Below are 23346 nucleotides of genomic sequence, written 5' to 3' on the forward strand. Positions count from 1 at the left end.
TGTTATTAAGAGTTTGCTGTGGCCTAAGAGAATAGCCTTCAACTTAAAAAACGCGACTTGATGTTGATGTATATTATATTTATTTACGGAATACAATTGTAAAAAATATTCAATAAGCGCTAATGTATATAATAATTATGAGGCAAATGTTACATTTTCCTTAGCTTTCTTCCGAATGGGTAAGCGGAGCTTAGAATGTTCTTCATTTTCGTTTTGGAAGGGTCGCGAATAGAAATGATGATGGGTCACAAGATTGGATCATTAAGATCCTTTAAGTTAATACTCGGGCGGACCTGGGGACCTGACCGCTCGTTGCGTATTTCTCAGATTAAGATTTCAGTAATCTTCGGGATGCAGTCGGAAATACGTTGATTTGTTGTTGTTGTATATTTACTATCAAAATGCCGTAAATGGAATACACAATACAAATACAATTGCAGCAGCAAAGTTGTTCATTCAGTGCCGTATGTAGATACATTACAATAATATAATTATTAATTTATCGAAAAAAAAAAACCATATATATATATATAAAGAAGACAGACACACACGCTTGCTGTTGTACACATACACATCGGATCTCTAGGCCTACAAACTTACAAATAATATCTATTTATATACGTATCTTGATGGATTTCTTGCCATACTTGGTTTACGTTGCCTTGTTATATTTTTTTGTTTCATTACTGTTTTTGTGTCTAACCGAAATTGATATTTCACCTAAGCGCACGCTTTTCAATAATGGGGAATGGTGGGGGGTTTTGGGGTAGGGTATTATGTGTGGAAGGTTTGGAGGAAACCGGTAGAAAAATGAGCAACACGCTCCGGTTTTTTGGCTGGCAGGACGACTTAATATAGCAAATCCGTCTTCTGTGTACCCTCGCTGTACACAACTTCGGCGCCCGGCGTCGCCGTCAGATGGTAATCATCCTCGTCCACAGCTGAGCCCTTCTTGGAGGCACCTGCTCCAGATCCAGGTCCTGCTTCCGTCGCCGCCGCCAAGTCGTCCTCCTTGATCAGTCCCTCGCCGATGCCCATAATGCTGCCATTCCCGTTGAACATCAACCGGCTGCCCGCAGCTCCGGCTGGACTGCTCCCGTTGCTGCCCGGGCTGTGGCTGCCATTGCTGCTCCCGCTGCTGCTGCTGCTCTCGGGCAGGGCGTACCGGGTGACACCCAGCTGGAAGAGGTTGTCCATCGGCGTGCCCTTCATGGGCGTGTAGAAGCCCAGGGCCGTGGAGCCTGCAATTATGCGTGGATCGAGATTAGCTGATTGTATTACTTCATTTCCATTAAGTGGGTTTAAATCCTCGTGAGGATTTGGGGTTAGTACAGTGGTAAATAAGGTGGCACCGAGTTGGGAAATATACTTGAGAATATATATATATACATACATATATATAATCAGGGTGGGTGGTGATGGCGGTGATGGTGTTGTGGATAAAGGAGGATCTCGCCCGGATCTTTTCAAGCAAATGAAAACGAAACATGACCCGGAGATGGAGAAATGGAGATGAGCGATGGAAGTTGATGATATGACCAGGATGTGCCATGTGGTGTGGGTGTATGTATGTGTGTGTTTGAGTGTCTGTTCTAATCTGGGTTAGTTACCTTAATAGTAATATGAATTGGCGATTAGTTTGATTGCCCAGCGGAGCAGACAGAGCAAGTGCACTGGGTTAGAGGTGTGGCATTTCTGTTCTCGCACTTGAATCGGTTATTGGGTTATTTGGATTGGCATTTTGCATATTGCATATTGCATATTGCATATAGCATTTTGAATTTTTCATTGTTTTAGTGGTTCTATTTTTTACTCGATAGTTATTTATTGCGGTTCGGGTTGAGCGGCTGCATTTATTAATCGGTTATTCAGTTTACGGATCGGTTTAATTGCCTTTGCTTGTTTGTTATCATAGATATTTGTTTTTGGTTTTGGTATACAATAGATATTATTTCAACGCTTTGCTTATGTATTTTCTGTTACATTTAAATAATATCTGCAAAAAGAAATTAGTATGAACAAAAAATAGAAATAGAAGTAAACAAATAGCAAACAAAACAAAGCGACAGCGGTGACTTTAACAAAAGGTTGTTTGTTGTTGAAATGAAAACCATTTGGGTGGCGGGGGAAACAGCGGGGGGGCGAGAAGGTAGGTTAGCGTAACTACATGGCTACAATTTCAAATCGCAAATTGCAATTCAATACATGCCCCACAACTGCATACCAAACCAAACCGAACTGAGCTAAACTGAACTGAATCAAACAAACGAAACAAAGCAAACATACATAAGCACATAACACATAGCTAACGCCAACTCACACGGGTGCACAAATATGTATACTTAATACGTAACTCAAATGAAAATAGTCACTAACTAGTGTTCTATGACTCGTTTTTGTTTGGTTTACACCGCCACATGTCGGAATTAATCGCTGCATAAGGTGCTTTGCTTTGTTTACAGCATTAGGTGCAACTGGGGGCCCGACTTTTAGCTTATTAAACGCTTTGTTACCCCTACAAACGTGATATTAAGTATTTTAACAATTTCTTCGATCTCTAGCTGACTAGTTTGCATAAATTCTTAAGCATATAGGTGCCCTAAAAACGTTTCTACAATCATCTCTAACAAGATGAGCTGATGGTTCAATCTGATACTTGGCATACAATTTACTAGGTAAAGAACCATTTAATGGTCAGTATACGCTATAGAGCATCTTATACATAGGGTTGTGGATAATGAATAGAGACGGAGGAGCAGGGCATTATCAAGCAGCAGTCAAGGGAACGTGGTTTGGTTTTAGTGAAGTGTAGGGAGACCAGCATAATCCTTCATTAAAGTTAGTTTCAATATCCATCCTTTGCGTAATTCTTCCCTCGTCAATTCGCGAATTGCTGTTGATTGTTATCCGGGGCATCCGCATAAACGGCGTCAGTGCATCGGGAAGCATCTAGGCATCTGGGCATCTAGGCATCTATGAATCGATTAAACGTGTGTTTCGAGTGTCCGGTTGCCCCAGTGTTTTCTTGTGTGTGTGGTGATTCGTGTGTTCGGGGGTTTGGTGTTCCTGATTTCCGCATTGAGTTATTTGTTTTGGAGTGAGTCGGATATGCACAGGGTTACACTTTACAGTTTAGCGGCCATCAAACCAAAGTATTTTTGTTTTTGTTTTTGTTTTGTTTGGGAGCGGAACGGGGGTCACCAAGAGGTATCCAAGGGATGATGGGTGTTCTTTAGCCTAGTTGTAAACATTTAGTAAAGCTTGGGCAATGCCTACGTTTCGCTGGCGCTTTCAGATCGGTTCGGAGTTGGAGTTCTGGTTATCTGGATATCTGGTTATCGGCTTATCTGGAGTTTGGTGTTTGGAGTTTGGAGTTTGGAGACTAGTGCTATTCATATCGGGTGGCCCAGGCCAGGCCATCAGACATAGTAGAGCGTGGTGCCTGGAATGCGTGCCTGGAGCAGGGCCGAGCTGGCATTGGACAAAGCCAGCGACGACGGCAGACTAGGCCGACGACGTCGCTGCTGGAGATCTGGAGCTGGACTCTCGCCACTGCCCCGACTCCTGCTGCAATCGCTTCGTTCATATTTACTCTGCTGATGCTGTGGCTGTGACTCTGACTGTGACTGGTAATGATGATGAGGCGACTGCTGCTGCTGCTGCTGCTGCTCCTGCTGCTTCTCCTTCGACTGGCGTTGCTGATTGCCGCCCAATGAAAACGAGGCTGCCTTGCGCGGTCGTGCAGCAGCAGCTGGCTGGGATTTGGGTGCACCATCGTCGTGCCGAAGGAAGCAGGCGTACTGCGGTTTCAGCAGCACCGATGGCCTGGCCCTACGCGCCGCCTGCTGCTGCTGTTGCTGCTGTGCTGGCTTCGCCGGGAGCTCGGGGCGCTTGGCGACTGTGGCTGGTGGTGCCACTGGTGGTGGCTCGACTTCCACTTCTGTTGGCATTGCCACTGCTGATCCTGCCACTGCTGCCAGCGTTGCTGCTGCTGCTGATGTGGCTATTGCAGGTTCTGGCTGCTGCGGCTGCTGCTGCTGCTGCTGTGGTGGCTGCTGTTGTGGCGACTGTGGCAAGATAATACCCCTCCCTAAACTTGGGTAATCTGCAAAATATGCGTGAGGCGAAATTGAAAGCCATTCAGCCAGTAAAGACGACGGATCACGATGGTTTTTTGCTATTTGGAGATCTCGGTTGCTTGGGTTCGTTAGCTTTTGGTTCGTTGAGAGCTGTGACATTATAGCGTTTATAGAAGAGCAGGAGGATCGGGGTAAACGGGGCATTGGAAGGGCGGCTAGCTGATGGCTGCACCCACCTGATGCGCCTGGTCAGCCGGCGAAACTGAGCACCAAGGACCGTACGGAACCGCGGCCACGGCCAGCAGCCGTTGCCCGTGGTCCTGGCGCTAAAACATTTGGGTTCTGAGACGGTTACGGTTACGGAAGTTGAGGCGGAGACTGAAGCGGAGGCTGGAGCGGAGTTTGGAGCGGGCTCAGAAACTGATACGGAGACAGGGTGCTCGGTGGCTCTATCAGCATCTGTAAAGTGCAGAAACCTTCGTTGTTATATACCCGATTTTAAGTTTGGGCTCTCAGGTCACCGATTTCAGTGGGTTCCTAGTCCTATACTTCAGTTTAAATCTGTTTTGTACTATAACTTTACATTGATTTTTGTCAATTTGAAAACACTTTCTAATTGGAACAGTACAGATCTTACATAAAATATAATTTAACATGGAGCATAAACTTGTGCATGTAAATTCCTTGACTTAAGCTCTTTTCACAGTTTATTTTTAACATTTATCACTCGATCAGCATTGTAACGAGGATAGTTATTCTGATATAACTGATATATGGCACTACCTTTCTACGTTCATTGCTTGACAAGTGTCTGGAGGTGTCTTTGGGGTTTTTTTTTTTGGTTTTTGAATTGTGACATTCGCGATCCGGCCATGGCAAGCGAAAGTGTTGAACTCAAGAAAAAAAAAAAAAAAAAAACAGAGATCGCGACGATGTGTGATGGATGAGTGGGTATTAATGATGGTAAACAAAAAAGAGAACTCAAGAACGCAGCTGGTAGATGGTAAATCAAGATTAAGGACAAGGCAAGTGACAGAGATAGAGACGGGGATAGAGAGAGAGATAGAGATATAGATAGAGAGGCAAGTATGCAGGCAATCAGGCAGGCAGACAGAGAGAGACAGCGACAGTGTGTGACAGAGACAGACAGATAGAGTGAGAGAGAGAGAGAGAGACAAAGACAAAAAGCCATTCCATCATCATTCGCTGCTGCATGCCACATACAACAACACACAACATACATCGTACAACGTACAACGTACAGCAACAACAATAATAATAATACAATGCACGCTTGGATGAACGCTGTGGAACAGATATTACTTACCCAACGGTAAATTCCCCAGCATCGTGCCGCCCCCCGCCGCCCCCGCCCTGTGACCAAGTCCGATGCCATGTCCATGTCCCGCCGTCGATGTGGGCAGCTCGATGATCTCGTCGACGGTCACATGATGATGCTGCTCCGGCACCAGCCCCAGCTGGTGCATTTGCTCCAGCTCCAGCTGCTCCTGGTGCTGCAACAGGTGCATCTGCTCGGCGAGCAGCATCTGGTGGTGTTTGCTCACATGGCCAAATGGATCGGCGTACGGCGGATCCTCGATGGTCATCGATGCCTCGGAGGGGTATTCAAACGTCGACGTTAGCGTGTCGTTGAACTGCACGCGGAACTGTGGGAAAATCAAAAGAAATCTGATCAGTGCTCGATTCTGAGATTACTTTCACTTCGATGGGTTCAATGGGGCATCAAGAAATGTGGAAATGGAAGAATCCGAACTCACTAACTCATGCTATAATTGATAGTTTGTTGAATAATAATAATAATTAACAATGAAATGCTTGTGCCATTTTTGGTACAGATCTTTACATGCCTAACTGTGATAGTCGTCTAATTAATAGCCACTATACTAAACTGAAGTCATGCCACTCAACCACTGCTTTCCCTTTAAACGAAACTATTTTTAATTTGTCACAAATGTATGACTTAGCTGGCATTGCTGATAACAAAACCAATGTTGAATACACTATAATACTGGCGCCATTGAACTTAGCGATAACTATTTGGATACTGCATTTTAAACAAAACTACATATATATGTAAACTGTAGGCCTATAAAGGCACTCAAAGTCAAGATCAACACGTTAAGATATGTGCTTATCTTAGACTGTTTTCAGTCCTTTATTTTGGTTGCGTTCAACTGGTGGTGTATAATTTACATAACCAGACGGTTCGATTTACATTTAGCGGTCCACAAATCACCGAATATAGTTTCTTAGCTTGCCATTAAATAAATTCAAGGTTAGACGAAAGCATTGGACCAATTATAAACCTTGTTATAAATAAATCAAATATCCAAACGATTGATGAATGAAAGGCAATGTGTGGGGCAAATGCATAATGCATTGGACATTTGGCCACTTTTCAGCTGGCAATAGCAATAATAGCATTTAACCGTGACATTGGGGTAATAATGGCAAACAGATTGTTCCAAAAGCAACTCCCAACCCGGTCGGCACTTACTCATCGATGGATGCCTTATCGCGATGGCATATCAATGAGTCAACCCCAATGACTGCAGAAATCGGGCTTCTTCCTTATCGGAGAACAAACCCCAAACAGACCGACGCAATTCGATGCGTTGCGATGCGATACGATACGATACGATACGATTCGAATACAAATACGAATACGAATACGAATACGATTGAATTGATTCTGAAATACAGCCGTTGGCTGCTGAGGCTATCCCATATCAGTCACACTGATGGAACGCACCCGAGTATGGGAATAAATAAATAAATTAGCGCCAGGCGAACAGAACAGTACGAAGCAGTACAGATCAAACCACTGCGAAAGCGAAATGGGCAAACAAATCCCGAAATAAGGCGAACCTAATGCTGGTTGATTAATAGTCCCTGGACAGGCGACCGACACAGCCGATAAATGTGTATGTTATATAAGGCGAAATAAAATGTTTATGCTTTACATTTCCCCCCTTCTTATCGACGAGCTCTCACCCATTGAAGTGGTCAAACAGTTCGTGCATGGCACTCGAATTTGTATGTACATTCCCTCCTTGCCAAGGGGCACAAATAATCTTATCTTATCCTTTTCACATACACAACCCAAACTGGAATTGGAATTGGACAAAAAGAACCAATGCTATCTACCCATTCTGGTGGCAAAACAAAACGCCGCATCTGACTCACTCATGAGTGGGGTATGTGTAACGACTACACTATTATAGCTGTTTATAGGTTGAGAGTTCAGATTTAGGGGATTTTGCATTCCAGTCCATATCCTTGCGTACATACCGAAGACTCTTTGGGTTTTTGGCGTATGCTGGACTTGCCGTCGATCACAATGTTGGCATTCTCGAACTCCACATCGCAGGGCGATGGCGGGCACATGGAGTAGTCGTCATAGTCCGTGTCCGTTGACGTCTCCACGGAGAGATCGCCCAGCAGCACGAAGCCAGGTTCGTTTGGCTAAAAGGAAAGAAAAGAGAGGATACTATTAGTACAAGCATTTCTAAAAGGTTTACATCACAAACAAATAGCTAAATCACAACAACGTTGTGCATACAGTAAATGTTGATTTTAAATAATGTGCTCCCCAATAATAAAAGTATTCATTATCTTCATTGCAAACGCTTTGTTTGTTTGGAAATGAAATTCGTTTAAATGCAAATGCAAATGTTAAAGCTATTTGCAATGTTCTTCTGTTGCTGCAGATATGATCACTTAATGGTAAACACGCCTTGTTTTCGGTTTAACTACCTACAGAACTTTCAGAACGTCCAGCAACCCTCCACATTTCGCTGATGTATAACTCGTTTACCATAAGTTTTTTTTTTTCTCGATTTTTGTTTTCGGATTTAAATGGCCGTCTCTCGATGATTTACAAAGAAGGATGGATCAGCTTCACCCCTTCCACCCGAAAATCTGTCCGGTTTCCAGGTCACCATGTGTTCGAAAAGTGAAATTCATGGAAAGCCATTCTTAATCGGCATTATGTTATGGGTCATCTTGTGACTCACGACGGGGGTTCCAGCGCACCAGAGCAGAGTACCAAGTCCAGGTCCAGGTTCATGTCCAGATCCCGGTTCCAATTTCAGTTCCCAGTCCCGTTCCATGTCATGCATCTCCCCTATTCCCCTACTCTACTCCCCTCGTATCTCACTGTTTTTGGCCCATTTTTTGTATTTTTGTGGCACAAATCGACCCCCAGCCATATAACATACCATATGGTATATATGCCATATACTCGTATACCACTGCCGCAGATAATAAAGTTCAAAGCGAGATAAAAGAGACAAGGCAAAGGCAAAAAGCAAAAGCAAAGGCAAACCCAGCAAGTAGAAGTGAGCCTCAAAAAAGAATTGACAAAATTGAGTTCAGTGGTAGGAAGAGGGCCAAGAGAGCCACGGAGCCATGGAGCCATGGAGCTATGGAGACATGGAGCTATGGAACCATTGAGATATAGAGCCATGGAGATATGGAGATATGGATATGGACATAGAGAGTAACATGGCAGCAGAGAGAGAGAGGAGAACGGCACAGAGCACAAACCAAACGGGTTTAGCAGCGAGAAGAAGACAAGAGGAAAACTCAGTCGCACCGAAAGCTACAGTCTAAAGCTAAGGGAGAGCTATAGACTCCATAGATATAGAGTATGGGCTACACCATCAGCTTTTCCAACTGCAAAGAACATGACATAGGTAAGGTACTTTTGTGGAAATTTGGCTACCTAATTTGTTATGAGCTTAATGTAAATAAATGTAATAAATAGATATTGAAATATTAACAAATTCTAAATGGAAAATCATTTGAAATCTGCTATAAATAAGATTCTTTCTATGGATTTAAGATTTGCTGATAAGATGAGCTAAACAACAAGAAAAAGCTGTATTGCCATCACAAAATAGAGGGTATTTGAACATGCTTGGCAAGGTAACAGGAACAGCTGTAAGGAGCAGCCTTGTCTTGCCTTGTAGTCCCAACCCATCAAAACCGGCATCCCGAGGAGCAGCTCATCCCTGCCCCAAGAATAAAGTTCCCCACAGACAGACTGAGAGACACATAATATCTCATGGGCACTGTGTACACATATCTCTACAGACTCGGACTTTTGCTGGCAGCAGGAAGCGCAGAAATATCTTCTCATGTCGTCCACATGCATGCCTCAAAACTGGTTTCCCATTCTTCCGATCTCGAAAAGTGCAGCCAAAGAAGAGCCCAAACGCAGAAGAAGAAGCAACTGAACACTGAAGACTGAAGACAGAAGGCAGAAGGCAGAAGACTGCCAGAAGATGAGACTTGCATCTGGCTGGGAACAAAGCAGACTTGGGAACGAATATGCAGATATGTGTTTATGTAGATATATAGCTATGTATATATGTATATAGAGTTATGTATATGCATTGATATACATACATAGGAGGGGCATCTGCTCATGTCGCACACGATTCGGGGCTATCGATCGACGAGCTATTCAAGGCGAATTTTAATTGACTCGGAGCAGAAGATCACATCGAACTATTCGCAGCTGTGATGCAAGCTTCGATCTCTATTAGGGGTTTGCCACTTCCTACAGCAGTGTAGCGCACCACCAATGGCAGTGGCAATGACAGTGGCAGATGCATAGTTGATCTGCCAAATCGCTGAATTGTTAATTAATGTAATCGTATTGATCAACACCATGATTTGGCTGCCGGCAGATAATAAATGGGCGGTCAGAAATCATTGAAAACCTCAGCTTCTGCTAATTACAATGCTAATTGGAGTAATCTAAACATTAAGACTGGAGCATAATGCATTTACATTACTGATCTCATTTATATAGTGCTATACTGTATGTATCTTCCTGCATACAAAAAACTCCAAACTATCAATATTTCCATTTCCGATCATTGATCGAACAACTGGAGGAGATCCCTTTCCTTATCGCAAGTAGGCAATTAGTCAGTCATCTTGGCTCAATTGGCGTTATAAACGACGTGTTTGCACAACACACATGACTAATTTCCCAGAAAGCAAAGTCGAGATATATGCCCACGAGTTCGCTCGAAAGAAAGAAAGAGTATACAAGTAGCGCTTTGTCAATTCTACGCCCGATTCTCCGTTTCTCCGCAGTTCCTCAGTGCCGTTCTCGCCCTGCCTTGCTGAACTTTCGAAATGCGCATGATCGCTGTTCTCTGTGTGCTTTGTTTCATATTTGTTTATACGGCTTGGCTGGTGTATGACACAAAAAAAAAAAAAAAGGGGAAAATAATAATAATAAAAAAGTACGCGAGAAAGAAACGGAAAATGAGCCAAAACAACAGCGATATTGGGGACGGACGAAAGAAACCAAATTACTATCGGGGAAAATAATAATGCATGGGGTAATTATTAAGCATGAATAATCCGCAAGGCTGTCCGCCGATAAGACGCCCGAATGTGACTCTTCCGGGAAAGATTTCGTACAGAAAAAAGAATGGAAACCCTCCTAACCAGTAGTACCCAGTACATAGATACCCATTTCCCCTTTCCCATTTGGTACTCACCTTTGGCAGCTCCCGCTTGCGCCTGAAAATCACAACGTCGCTTTCGATGTAGTCGGGCACTTCCTTGGTGCTCTTGGAAAAGTTGAACACCATCGAGGTGTTCTCTGTGGAATGAAGGCTGGAACTGGGACCCGATCCTCCACCGGCCGCCTGGCTCTGATTCCTCAGCTTGCGCAGTGTCCACAGTGGCGAGGCACTCGCCTCCGTTTCGTTGCTGGCCGCATCCTTGGTGTTTATCACGCTGTCGAGACTAGTGGTGGGCGAGGTTCCTGATCCAGCGCCAGCACCTGATCCGGATCCGGACCCGGTTACCGCACCACCGGCTTCTGTGGCCGTCGACTTCTTCATCTCATTGATGCGATTCTTTTCGATCTCGCGACTCGTTAGCGGCGTGCTCCCAGCTCCCTGGCTATTGAATAGGGGACGGATAACACCGATCTGTTTGGTCACCGCTGGTCCGCTGGAGTCGTTGTTGTTGCTAAGCTTGCGTACACTGGCACTGGCACTGGTACTGCTACTCCCGCTGGCTACATGCGCGTTCTCCGTCGAGGGAGCGAATGATCGTTGGGCGCCTCCCGCTGCCGATTCCGCTGGGGACTTAGGCTTATCGCCGCCTGCCACGGCCGACGCCGCGCCCATTTTATCGCGTTGCTCATTGTTGTCGCTGCTGTCGTCGCCGTCGTCGTGATCGTCGTCGTTGTTGTTATGGTTGTCGTCATCGACTTCGCCATCGCCTTCATCGCGATCATTTCGCTCAGTCTCACTTGGCGCCTCGCTCTGCGGTGTGGCCTCCGCGTCCCGTGTCTCCCTTTCCGGCGTCTCGGGCTCCTGCAGCTCCATGCGACGCATCATCACACTCAACGCCGATACGGGCGAATCCACCTGACGGGGTATAATATCCGGATGGACATGCCTTAGCGGCGTGGAGGAGGCAAAACCCATGCCGGGCGGCGGTGGCGTCGCCGCTGCTGATGATGGTTGCTTCTGATCCTTAATGATCGATTTGTAGTTGGCCACCTTGCTGGCCACTCCGCCCACGCCATTGGAACGATGGGCGGCGCGTGGACGCCGATTGGCACTCGCCTCGAACATCTTGAGCGTCTGCTTGACCAGATCCGGTGGCGGTCGCTCGGTGTCATCGATGATGGAGGTCAGGCGCTTGGGTGGCGCCGTGTCCGTGCCGCTGTGCAACCGTTCGCGGGCATTGTGGATCTTATCCTCGATGGTGACGCAGGTGGGCGAGGTAACAGGTGAGGGAGCAGCGGCTGTGGCCTTGGGAGCAGGTGGTGAAGGCGCTGCTGCTGATGCTGCGCCGGCAGTGCTGATTCTCTGGCTGTTCCATGGCGATTTCTCGCAGAGCAAAGCCTCCACGGAACGTGCTCGCTTCATCACCTCGTTGCCGCGTTTAAAGTGACGCGATCGTTGGCCAGATCCTGCGCCTCCATTGGCAACGACGCCCGGTTGGGCATGATCCAAATTCGAGGGCGGGTTAACAGCTGACCCAGCGCCATTGGCGCCCAGACTGACGGGACGCTGCTGCTGGCTGCTGGGTTTCGGTGTTGGTTTTGCCCCCAATATCGGTGGCGGTGTGGATTTGGCACGCACCTGGCTGGTGGCCACCTCGGGCTCCTCCACTTCTACCTCATCATCGTCGCGGTCGAGCAGGGTATTCAGACTGGTGGAGCGTTGGAGGCGTTGTTTGCTGCTCTGCTGGCGGGACTCGCGGAGGGCCAGGCTCAAGTAGCGGCATCGCAGTTTGGACACAATTCCGGGACCGTAGCTTAGATCCTCACCGGTGTCCAATGAATCTGGTATGGGATTCGTCGGTGGATGTTGTGGATCCACATCGCCTCCTGCTACGCTGCCAATTTTGCCCGCTAGATGTCGGTGCTGGCCATTTTGTTTGGTTGTCTTCTTCATCTCTTGCATGGCGACCATTGTCGGTTTTACCGTTACCTTTGTGGGCGACAGTTGCTGTTGTTGCTGATGCTGCTGTTGTTGTTGCTGCTGCTGTTGAATTATAAACTTGTTGCTCTGCAATTTATCGGAAATACTCTTGGTTTTGCTGCAGCTCTTGCTGTTATCGACGTTGGTCTCTTTCGCTGAAGGCTTGCCCTCAGCAACGCTCTGTCCCGGTTTGCATTTCGTTTTTAAATGATTTGGGTTTGGATTTTGATTTGCTGACGACGACGGCGATCCAATTGTGCCAGTTTCAACTTCACCGCACCGGCTGCTACTCACCACACCAGCCGGCTGTTCGCTACTCTCTGGCTCTCCATCACGCTCTCCGCTCTCGCTTAGAATATATCGCACCATCTCCCTCTCCTGACTTCTTGTGTTGAGTAAACTCGATCGCTGCTTTGGTATTGGTGTTACTGTTACATTTGTTGTTGCTGCCGCTTCGGGCGAAAGGGAGACGGCAACAACAGAGTGATGACCTCCAGTGGAGTCGGAATTGGTATTGGAAATAGAAGATTTCTCAGACTTTTCCTCTGAACCGATCATGTTTCTCTTTTGACTAGTGCTACTGATTGTCGCCGGTTCTATGGAATCTGTTGGAAAAAGGGTTGAAAAGAGAAAGCAAATACAAATGTTATACAGACAGTACAATAAAACATAACTTGGTTTTTTTTTTATCTTATTCGCCTGCAATCTGACAACTCTGTCAGCTATCGATAAGCGATTATCGATATGTGCGGCGGGTAATTTGAAAGTATACCGGTAATAGAAATGGTAATTGTCGGCAAAACGAATTAAAAACACTTGTTACCACTACTCATGACTTAAATGCCAACTGAGCTATTGCAGATTGCGTAAGTCACAATTAGTCTTTCGAATTTTTCCGGTCAATATATTTCACACTTATTAATAATTTATTATACCCGTTACTCGTAGAGTAAATGGGTATACTAGATTCGTTGAAAAGTATGTAACAGGCAGAAGGAAGCGTTTCCGACCATATAAAGTATATATATTCTTGATCAGGATCAATAGCCGAGTCGATCTGGCCATGTCCGTCTGTCCGTCCGTCTGTCTGTCCGTATGAACGTCGAGATCTCAGGAACTACAAAAGCTAGAAAGTTGAGATTAAGCATACAGACTCCAGAGACATAGAAGCAGCGCAAGTTTGTCGATTCATGTTGCCACGCCCACTCTAACGCCCAAAAACCGCCCAAAACTGCCACGTCCACACTTTTAAAAAATGTTTTGATATTTTTTCATTTTTGTATTGGTCTTGTAAATTTCTATCGTTTTGCCAAAAAACATGTATTTAATCATATGAACTCCGCACCCAGCACCCCGCACCCAGCACCCCGGACCCTGCACTCCGGACCACGCACACCGCACCCCGGACCCCGCACCCCGGACCACGGACCCCGCACACCGGACCGCGCACCCCGCACCCCGGACCACGGACCCCGCACCCCGGACCCCGCACCCCGGACCACGGACCTCGCACCCCAGACCCCGCACCCCGGACCACGCACCCCGGACCCCGCACCCTGGACCCCGCACCCCGCACCCCGGACCCCGCACCCCGGACCGCGCACCCCGCACTCCGCACCCCGGACCCCACACCCGGACCCCGCACCGCCGACCCCGCACCCTGGACCCCGCACCCCGGACCACGGACCCCGCACCCTGCACCCAGGACCCCGCACCCCGGACCCCGCACCCCGGACCCCGCACCCAGGACTCCGGACCCCGCACCCCGGACCCAGCACCCCGGACCCCGCACCCCGCACACCGTACCCCGCACCCCGGACCCCGGACCCCGCACACCGCACCCCGGACCCAGCACCCCGGACCACGCACCTTGGGTTAAATTTTTGTTACATGTACTTCATTACACCCCGCACCCCGGACCCCGCACACCGTACCCCGCACCCCGGACCCCGCACCCCGCATCCCGGACCCTGCACCCCGGACCCCGCACCCCGGGTTAAATTTTTGTTACATGTACTTCATTACTTCGACTACAGCGTTCTCTCTTGTTTTTTTTTTGCTTTCGGAGTGCGGCAGTATTAAACTATTTTAAAGACCATTTGCGAAAAACTTAGTTCGTTAAGATTATTTTAAGTAACGAACGGTATTTCTTTAAAGGGATAAGAATGGTGGTTGTTTGAAATAAAGATTTTTAAAAAGAAAAATGCAGTAAACACCGAAAAAAAATACGAATACTTACACCTAACATGTCTTGACAGAAATGCTTGGCTTGGAAATACCTTTGATTTGCATGTCAGGTGAAAGTATTCCAGTTTGTCCAACCACCACTCACCTGCAATTGCACCTGGAGCGGCAGTGGCTTCTGCCAAAGCCCCACAACTGCCATCGGTGGGCGAGGTGATGGACGCCGCCTGGGTGCGGGCCACGTTCGTCTTTCTGCGCTGGATGAGGTCCTTCTTCCACTGCGGCATGTCCGGCAGGAAACCGGAAGTGGGCGACATCTCAGCTGCAGCTCCCAGCCCAGATCCTCCAGCTGCTGATCCTGCTGGCATATCCGTGTGTAAGTCCAACGACGGCCGCTTCTGTGACTCCATTATCCCCGTCTGCAATAGGCATTATTCGGGGCATTAGTGCATGTCAGCCGTGTCCGCGGTATCTGTATCGCAGTAGTATCCCTTATAAAGTGTGGCACAGTATTCAGCTCCACATCTCGACCCAAAGACCAAGTCTGGCGGACTGACTGGCCCGAAGCTGGTGCCAATTGCAAGTGCCCGCTGCCCAAGCTCCTCTACCAAGCAAAGAGGCGGGCATAGCCGACCCAAAAGATTGGCCAACCATGCAAATTATATCCAATTCAAGAAACCATCTCAAGATCTCCTGTTAACCAGACCAGCTTTCGAGATTAACCAATAAGCGAGGGATAATAGGCGAAAATTTGCAGCGTTATCACATAGGAAGTGGAGTACATTCTTCTATATACATTTTATAAAAAATTTATAAAAAATTGGATACGTTAAACAAAAGTTGAATATGAATAAGAATTAGTCATTGCATCAATTATTTTATGCTTACATATGTAGGAAGTTTATTAGCAAAGTCAAGATAAAAACTTGAGTCATTTTTATAAAATCACAGCCAGCATAAATCCAAATTCATAAATAATAACTATAAATATGCCTGCAAAACAAATGATTAATTTAGCTGGCATAAGCAGAAATTCAATTTCTACAAATTTATAGTTGAGTGGTAAGGCGCAAATTTAGTTGAAAGGTGATTTAAAATTCGTGGTGGCTATACCATTTAGAGTTTTATTTTTCTTAATTGGATTAACTGCTGTTTTTACAGCCCGACGGAAAAACAAACAAAACGTAAAACAAAGGTAAGAAGCGAAGAAACCCCAATATTTTTCCAGCATAAATATGCTAAACTGCCATAATGAGCGGAAAATGCGATAAAACCGAATATAAAGAAAAAAAAAAAGAACGGGAAAGAAAAGCAGGGAAACTGAAACCAAGCCATTATTCTTATTGTTTTGCTAAAATTGATTGCATGGCTAGATTATTGTTGCTGGAATTGGAATTGTTTCTGTTTTTGCAGCTTTGCCTTTTGCATGCCGCGATAAAAAGTATTATTTTTAATTTTCCATATAAACCGTCTGCATGTGTGTGTGTGTATGCATCAATACGACTCCGCCGGAGAGAGTGTGAGTGTGTGCAAGGGTGGGTGAAAAGGGGAGAGCGATAAAAAGGGGCTGCAAAATGCAGACGAAGCATAAAATAAACAACCGACGACGCGCTATCGATTTTTACGGCATGTTGGAAGCACCAGAACTCTGATACACACAGATTGCAAAATAGGGAAATAAACTGGAAGTTATGCTACGCCAAATTAAGTTTTTCCCATTAAAATACCACGCAGGCCAAGGCGAAAGGAACTAACGAAAGACTCAAGAGCCGGGTTTTGTTTATTTACACAGGAACAACACCATCACACGAAGGCAAAAACACACATACGTATACTGCATACACATGCATATATCTCGACGCACTGTTCCGTTAGTTCAGTTGGCGTTTTTGTTTTTCTCGCGCTTTCGCAGAAACTTAAGCTTGGTGTCCTTACTTTTGAGATGCTGCTTTTTTTATAATCGGTGGTTGGTTTTGTTTCCAATTTTTCGATCCCGATTTCCGTTTATCATTCGCTCCGCTGCGCCTGTTTCCCCCGCTTTTGCCACTTTTCCGTTTCGCTGTAGCTCAACGAACTCGTCGCTCTCCTTGCTCCGCGCACTTTTCAAACTTTCCCGACTGCAACTGCACTCGAACTCGGGGGCGTGGGTGCACTCGCTGCGCCTCAAAAGTGCATCTTTTGCAGCCGAATCAGCGGAAAAATCTGCACTAAGTTAAGCCGCGTTTCCAATACACAAATACTGCCTATCGATTGTTGGCGCTATCGAGCGGACCATCGATAGGCATCAGAGGAGTTGCCAGGTAGAGCGGTTTTCATGCCAAATCTAGCTAGTGAGTTGAAAAATTATACATATTTAATAATATTTTCAAAATTGAGAATGGTCCGTCGATATTCTTGTATTGAAATTAACGTAAGGTGTTTTTTTATTTTTAGATTTTATTTTTCAGCGCAAACATTATTGAAAACATTGTATTTTTGTTTTGGTTAAAGGAATCGAGATACCAGGAATTAAATTAACTTAATGGAGGAAGATTAGATACCATAGCGGTATTCACATTTTAAAAAAAGCGCTAGGAATATACTGATAATGAAAATTTAGTTACCACAGCGATATTAGAAATTTGAGAAGCGCGTAGGAAGGCGGTAAAAAATACTAAAAAAGGGTAGTTTAGATACCATAGCTATATTAGAAATTTGAGAAGCGCATAGGAAGGCGGTAAAAAATACTGAAAATGGTAGTTCAGATGCAATAGTTATATTAAAAATTTGAGAATCGCGGAGGAAGGCGCTAAAAGTATACTATTAGGAAAAGTTCAGATACCATAGAGATATTAGAAATGTGAGAAGCGCGGAGGAAGGCGCTACAATCATTTAAATAAAAAATATCATTAATAATAAAAAATATGTATGATATATTTGTATATCTAGCTATCACTTACCGTTATTATTGACAGTACCATCTATGTGGCAACGCCGCCAGGTGGCAAGTCGATAGTTTTTTTATTTTGTTACTCCGTATAAACAAATAATAATACAGTCTTAATCAAAAAGTGCTTCTAAAGACTTGATAACTCTATGTTCCTTACAAATAAATAACTACATCTTACAATGAGCATTAACTGGATAAAGATCACCGAAAGGTATGTGCTATTTACTTTCTATTAGTGATTAATGGTTTGCTTTTATATTTTAGAGCCCGTGAGGGCATCAAAATCATCAATGCCCTGCCGTACGAGACCTTCACGACGGTTCTATTTTACACCCACCGGCAGATGAGTCCCAGCGGAGCGTCGGCGAGTGCCACCAGTAGTACGGTGGGCACCAGTGTGACGACCACCGGCCGGGCTGATAGCAGCGCTGACGAGAATCCCACGAGCAGCACCGAACCGGAGTACACACTCGAGGAATTGGAGCGATTGGTGGGCGTGCCACGTCAGGACTTTCTGCTGCTGATCAAGACCTTCTCCTACATCCTCCGTCGCATCTCCACGTTCATTATCAAGCCAAGTTTGCTGCAGCGTGAGCTGCGCGAGAAACTGCAGCTGGAGGATGAGGCCAAGATCGATGCCATTTTGCGTTTGTGGGTGCGCGAAACGACGCCCATTATGAACAATTTGGCCAGCAAGCGGTACGAATCAAATGTCATCGAAGATGTGGCCTGGAAGCTCAACATGGAGATCTCCTCGCATTGCCAGCAGCGGGAGAAGACTCCGCTGGCCGTGCTCCAAATGAAAACGGCCGTCGGCGAGGATATCAACATCGAAATGACGCATCCGGAACTAATGGAACTGTTCAACCAGTTCGAGAACATCCAGGGCGAACTGGACGCCATGCTGGCCATGAAGGCAGCAGGCGCAACAGCGTCTAGTAATCAGTAGTGGGACACCATCGACCAATTCCAGTGCCAATTTGATAGTTAATTCACACAATCTCTGTGCAAAAAGATGGACCTAAAAGTATGCAATACTAGCACGATCGTAGCCAAATGTTAAATACGTTTTTGTTTAATGGACTAAGGATTTTCCTAAGTTTTGGCTTATTTTCCACACGTAGCCAAATGTTATCTATAGTAATAGTTCAGCTTTGATGGATGAAATGTTGCGATGATTTCCAAAATTCATTAGGATCTTCCATATAAGACTAGTTGTTAAGTTTACTTACCCTCTGAAATATAATAAATTTATATAAAACAAAATGTGGCACATTTTACAGTACACTTTAATGGATCTCTGCATGCGTTTTACTCGTCTGCTCCACCTCGGACCATAATTCTACTGATAAACATTACAAATTATTACAATGATATATATTTAATATATGTCTATATTGTATATGCATATGTTATTCGTCGGCCTTAGTAAGTGTATAATGGAGTCGTATATTATGTATGCATTATACAGACTTTCTAGTTTCATCTTCTCTAACTTTTTGCATATTTATGCATATGTGTTTATTGTTATTGGGGGAGGGCGGGGACTTTTGGTTAGTTCGTATTCAAATTAGGGGCTTCGTTGTATTTTCACTAATCTAGAAGCAAAACGATTTCTATTGCACTCTTTCACAGTTCGGTTAATCATTTCAACTTAGTTTGGACAAAATACAATACAAATGTATGCAAATTATTTGGACTACAATTTTCATTAAAATTTATTGCTATTGTTACATTTAGTTGTAGTGTGTAGGTGTTGTTTTTCATTTCTGCTTTGGCACCGGCTCCATTAACTAGCCCTTAACTTGCTTGTTAGTTAGTCTTCAGTTTGCGTGGGATTCTGTTATTCATATTGGTTTTTTCGTGTAAATGATTATCGCCTTACGAAATGCGTTGGTCATTTGTTCCTGTTGTTCTATTTGTGCTGTCTGTTGGTTAGCTGTGTTTCCATATTCACTTAATTTAAATTAAAGTTTTTTTTATAATTGAACAAATAAATAAATTCTTTAAAGTGCTTTTCTGTTTATAAAATTTAATTAATTATTTAAGTAAGATCATACAGCAAGCACTTAAAAACGAGTTAAGATAAATAAAATCACACAGTGCTAAACTATTTGATATATACAACAATTTTATCGATTTAAGCTTGCTGATTTATTAAATGTTTTCAGTTTTAAGCTGAATATCTAAAAAACCCTCCTTCTCTGTGAGTAAAATCTCATACCGACAAACGTAAGTGAAAATGGAAACACGACTCTTGTGTCTCTGTGTGTTTTTGTTTAAACATTTACTTCGGTGTTTAACATTACTATCTGTTGATTGGATTGATATCCAGCGCCAGCTGGACTCGACCTATTATAAGTAATAAGTGTGAGCGCCAAGTTCAAAATGAGGAGAATGCAAAGTGGTATTCGATTTTTTAAATAAAACTTGATATAATTAAACAAAAATCAATGTAGCACATACATACACAGTTTACGCTTTGTAAAAGTTACAAAAAGTTAAACACAAAACAGAAAAAAAAATACGAGAAACTTAAAATTGTACACTACATCTCCGACGGTTGCAGCAAAATGTTTTAACATTTGTTTAAAACTATGTAACTCAATTATTGCATTGTGTTTGTGTGTGAGTGTATGAGTGTGTGCGATTTATAGTTAGTTTAGTTTATATCTAATATTAGGTATATGTTTATCAAGTATTTATATATATAATAATATAAAAAAGTAAACATTTAGCGCTTTTAGTTTGCTACAAAAATTTGCTCGTCTCGCTCACATATTTCAACTAACATTAGGTGTACAAAAAAATTGGAAGATATATAGTTTATATCAAATTGTGGCTAGCGTAAAAATACAATCAGTATTCCAGTATTTAGTATTGCCGTCCGTCGGTTTGAAGCGGCAATTGCGGTTACATTGTACGCCAATTTCTCGTTATCTTAGATATATATAAAATGTATAAATTGATGCGTGTTCGTTCTGTTTGGCGAGATTGCTGCATTCCCATTCGATAGATCGGTGTAGAGTATATATATCCAGTAGTATCCAGTGTAGTACACATATATCCAAGTATAATATCAAGCGTTGATTCTCCGCGCTCTCCTCCGCACTTCGTCCCTTAAGTAAATAATAATAATGTAGTTGCCACAAGATGGTTGGGTTGGGTTGGGTTCCATTCGGTTGAGTTGAGTTCAGTTGGTTGGGATTTGCTGGAGTATTGGCTGGAGTTTTGGAATGGCTTTACATGCCCGACTCTGCAATGCCCTCGTCATCTGAAAGACAGTCGAAATGGCATGGTTAGAATTGTACGATAAGTTGAGCAAAGGCTAAGCACATGCGGGGTTAGAAAACAATCAATACTATAATACAAGAAACAGGTAATCATGCAGGTAAACACAATCGGAAAAGATACAAAACATCTAGGGAATGTGGCGGTCATAGTGCGTTTCATGGTGAACACGTTGACTTCAACTACAGAAGTTATAAATTTACAAAGCTATTGTTGTGCCCATGAAACGCACTGACCCACTCCTAAGGGATTTGCGTAAGTTTCTACAAACCCATGAACGGATTGGCATAGATGATGCCGCCGCCAGCCTCGGAACCAACACCATTTCCCAAAACACCACCACCGTTAACAGCGATTCCACCGCCGATGCCAGTTCCAACTCCTCCCCCGCTGACCACTAATCCACCGACTCCGGTGCCGGATAATCGGGATGCCTTGCTGAGTTTCGTGGTGGAATAGTCGCCATCGCCGACCAGCGTGGCTATGTCATCGTCATCGCCGTTTCGCGTGTTGCAACTGCTTCCCAGCAGCTGATCGTAACAGCTAACGTCCGTGCTAATGACATCCACCTCGATGTCGTCGTCATCCTTCTCCAGGCTATTTCGATTGCTGCCCCCCAATGAGGAGTGTAGGGCATGGGAGTCCTCGTAGCTGCCGCCACCGCTGTCATCGTTGGCATTATTCGACTTGGTGTCGATGTGGGTCTCGAACTCATCGTGCATATACAGCTCCTCATCCTCGTCCTCCTCTTCGAGATCCTCTTCCATTTCGTGCGGTGCCAGTTCACCATCTTCGCCCACCTCCACACCAAGTTCCACCTCCAGCAGTGAACGACGTCGCGTGAAGACCTCGTCATCCTGATGATTGGATTGCTGGTTGTGGCTTTGCGGCAAGATCATTACATCTTCTTCGGCGAAACTTAGTCGGACATTGGCACGACTGGCCCGATTGCTTCCTGGACCGGAACCGGAACCGGAACTGGGTGGACCATTAGCTGCCGATCCATTGGATCCATTGATGTACTCATGGCTGAGACTGTTCTTGATATCACAGGACGACGAGCTGAACGTGATCAGCTGCGATTTCCGTCTATGCTGTAGCGTATTGTAGCCGTTGACGGCGGATATGGTGGTTATGTTGTGGCCTCCCTGGATGGGCTGCTGTTGCTGCTGCTGCTGCGATTCGAGCACATCGATGTTGCCGCCCTTGCTGTCCTTGCAGATCATCGAGCTGGGCTTGTTGTCAACCAGAACGATAACCACCGAATTGTTGTTATCACTCTGGTTGACAACCGAATGTCATCTATCCGGTGCATCCACATTTGTATGACCTCCACCGCCACCTCCGCCGCCAAAGGAGCTCATCGATGTGGTGGGCGGCATGTGACTGTGGTGTCCAGTAAAGCTACTGGTCAGCGGCTGCTGATCATCATGGAGTATCGCCGCATTCTCATCATCAATCGCCTCCGCCTCGGCCTGCTGTAGGTCATGATGCGACAGGTGACCCTCAATGGTGGCCACCACATCGCCGTTCTCGTCCAGCTGCACTTGTTGGCCTGAGTGTTGCGTTTGCATTGCATTGTTTCGGGGGGGAAAATGAAGGAAAATGATTTTGCTCATAGTTAGTCACCCATCACCAGAATGAAAATCGAAACATAAAGCTTAGGTCTAGTAAGGATCAACAAAAAAAAAAACAATAGGCTAGAAGAAGAAGTCCCACAATGTCCTGGGGCTCTTTGTCTATCTGGTTTCATTATTTTTTCTGTTTCTTTTTTTTGTCTTTGGTTAGTCAGTGTGCGAACGAACGGTTGGGGCTGGCTGGGGGAAAGTTTAATGCCCCTGGTCCAGAGACCTACCTTCATAGCCCTCGTTGTCGTGCATCTCGCGAGCGGGACCCACGATGTTCTCCTTGCCCTCGAGCACCGCCAGCAGGCACTGGTGGATGCAGATGTACTGCTGCTCCGTCTGCACCATCCAAACGCGCTCTGTGATAAATGATAAGCGTTATAATTGTGCACTTGATGTTAATAGCAAATACTCACCCTTGCGCATGGCATACACTATGCCGAATATGTCCACATAGTCAGACGTGTTGATCTGCTGCAGGATGCGATCCAGGGTGATGAAGGTGCCCGACCTTCCCACACCGGCACTACAGTGGACCACAATGGGTCGCTGTTCCGCACCAATGCGATCGCGGAAGGCGCGCACAAAGCGCACCAATGTCTGTGGCGGATTGGGAACGCCAAAGTCCGGCCAGGTGGTGAAGTGGAAGTGCCGCAGGATGCGCTGTTCGCTGCCCTAGAATTTGAAGATACCAGTAGTCGTTAATGAGTAAGGGGTATAGGTAATCCTGCTTGAAGGACCACTTA

General features: G+C 45.2%; 3 protein-coding genes across 6 annotated transcripts in view; 1 reads left to right on the forward strand and 2 right to left on the reverse strand.

Moving 5' to 3' along the window:
* Positions 1–57: 57 nt before the first annotated feature.
* LOC120455020 lies at positions 58–16998 on the reverse strand. 3 transcript variants are annotated; one of them, XM_039640847.2, is made up of 6 exons: positions 16691–16994; positions 14904–15174; positions 10625–13176; positions 7392–7565; positions 5407–5746; positions 58–1241 (listed from the first exon to the last, which is right to left on the reverse strand). In XM_039640847.2, the coding sequence occupies exons 2-6, from the start codon at positions 15163–15165 to the stop codon at positions 850–852; spliced, it is 3720 nt and encodes a 1239-aa protein (XP_039496781.1). In that variant the 5' UTR covers positions 15166–15174; positions 16691–16994; the 3' UTR covers positions 58–849. The 3 variants fall into 3 exon arrangements, with proteins under 3 accessions (XP_039496781.1, XP_039496782.1, XP_039496780.1); XM_039640848.2 differs by lacking the exon at positions 58–1241 and adding an exon at positions 1611–1996 and having other exon boundaries at positions 16691–16995; XM_039640846.2 differs by lacking the exon at positions 58–1241 and adding an exon at positions 3277–4105 and having other exon boundaries at positions 16691–16998.
* Positions 16999–17725: 727 nt separating this feature from the next.
* Positions 17726–18950, forward strand: LOC120457367 (COMM domain-containing protein 10). The gene is made up of 2 exons (XM_039644898.1): positions 17726–17895; positions 17949–18950. Exons 1-2 carry the CDS (start codon positions 17864–17866, stop codon positions 18631–18633), a joined length of 717 nt encoding a protein of 238 aa, XP_039500832.1. The 5' UTR covers positions 17726–17863; the 3' UTR covers positions 18634–18950.
* Positions 18951–19097: 147 nt separating this feature from the next.
* LOC120457366 (tyrosine-protein phosphatase 10D) overlaps positions 19098–23346 on the reverse strand; it is a 45464-nt gene continuing 41215 nt past the window's right edge. Inside the window, exons 10-12 of one of the 2 annotated variants that reach the window (XM_039644897.2) lie at positions 23017–23275; positions 22831–22959; positions 19098–20958 (exon numbers count right to left, since the gene is read on the reverse strand). In XM_039644897.2, coding sequence (XP_039500831.1) covers positions 20927–20958; positions 22831–22959; positions 23017–23275 — 420 coding nt within the window. In that variant the 3' untranslated portion in view covers positions 19098–20926. Of the gene's footprint in view, positions 20959–22132; positions 22531–22830; positions 22960–23016; positions 23276–23346 lie in introns of those variants that run through there. The other variant, XM_039644896.2, reaches the window with a different exon arrangement.

The sequence above is a fragment of the Drosophila santomea genome, chromosome X (genome assembly GCF_016746245.2).
Source record: "Drosophila santomea strain STO CAGO 1482 chromosome X, Prin_Dsan_1.1, whole genome shotgun sequence".
Lineage (NCBI taxonomy): Eukaryota > Metazoa > Arthropoda > Insecta > Diptera > Drosophilidae > Drosophila > Drosophila santomea.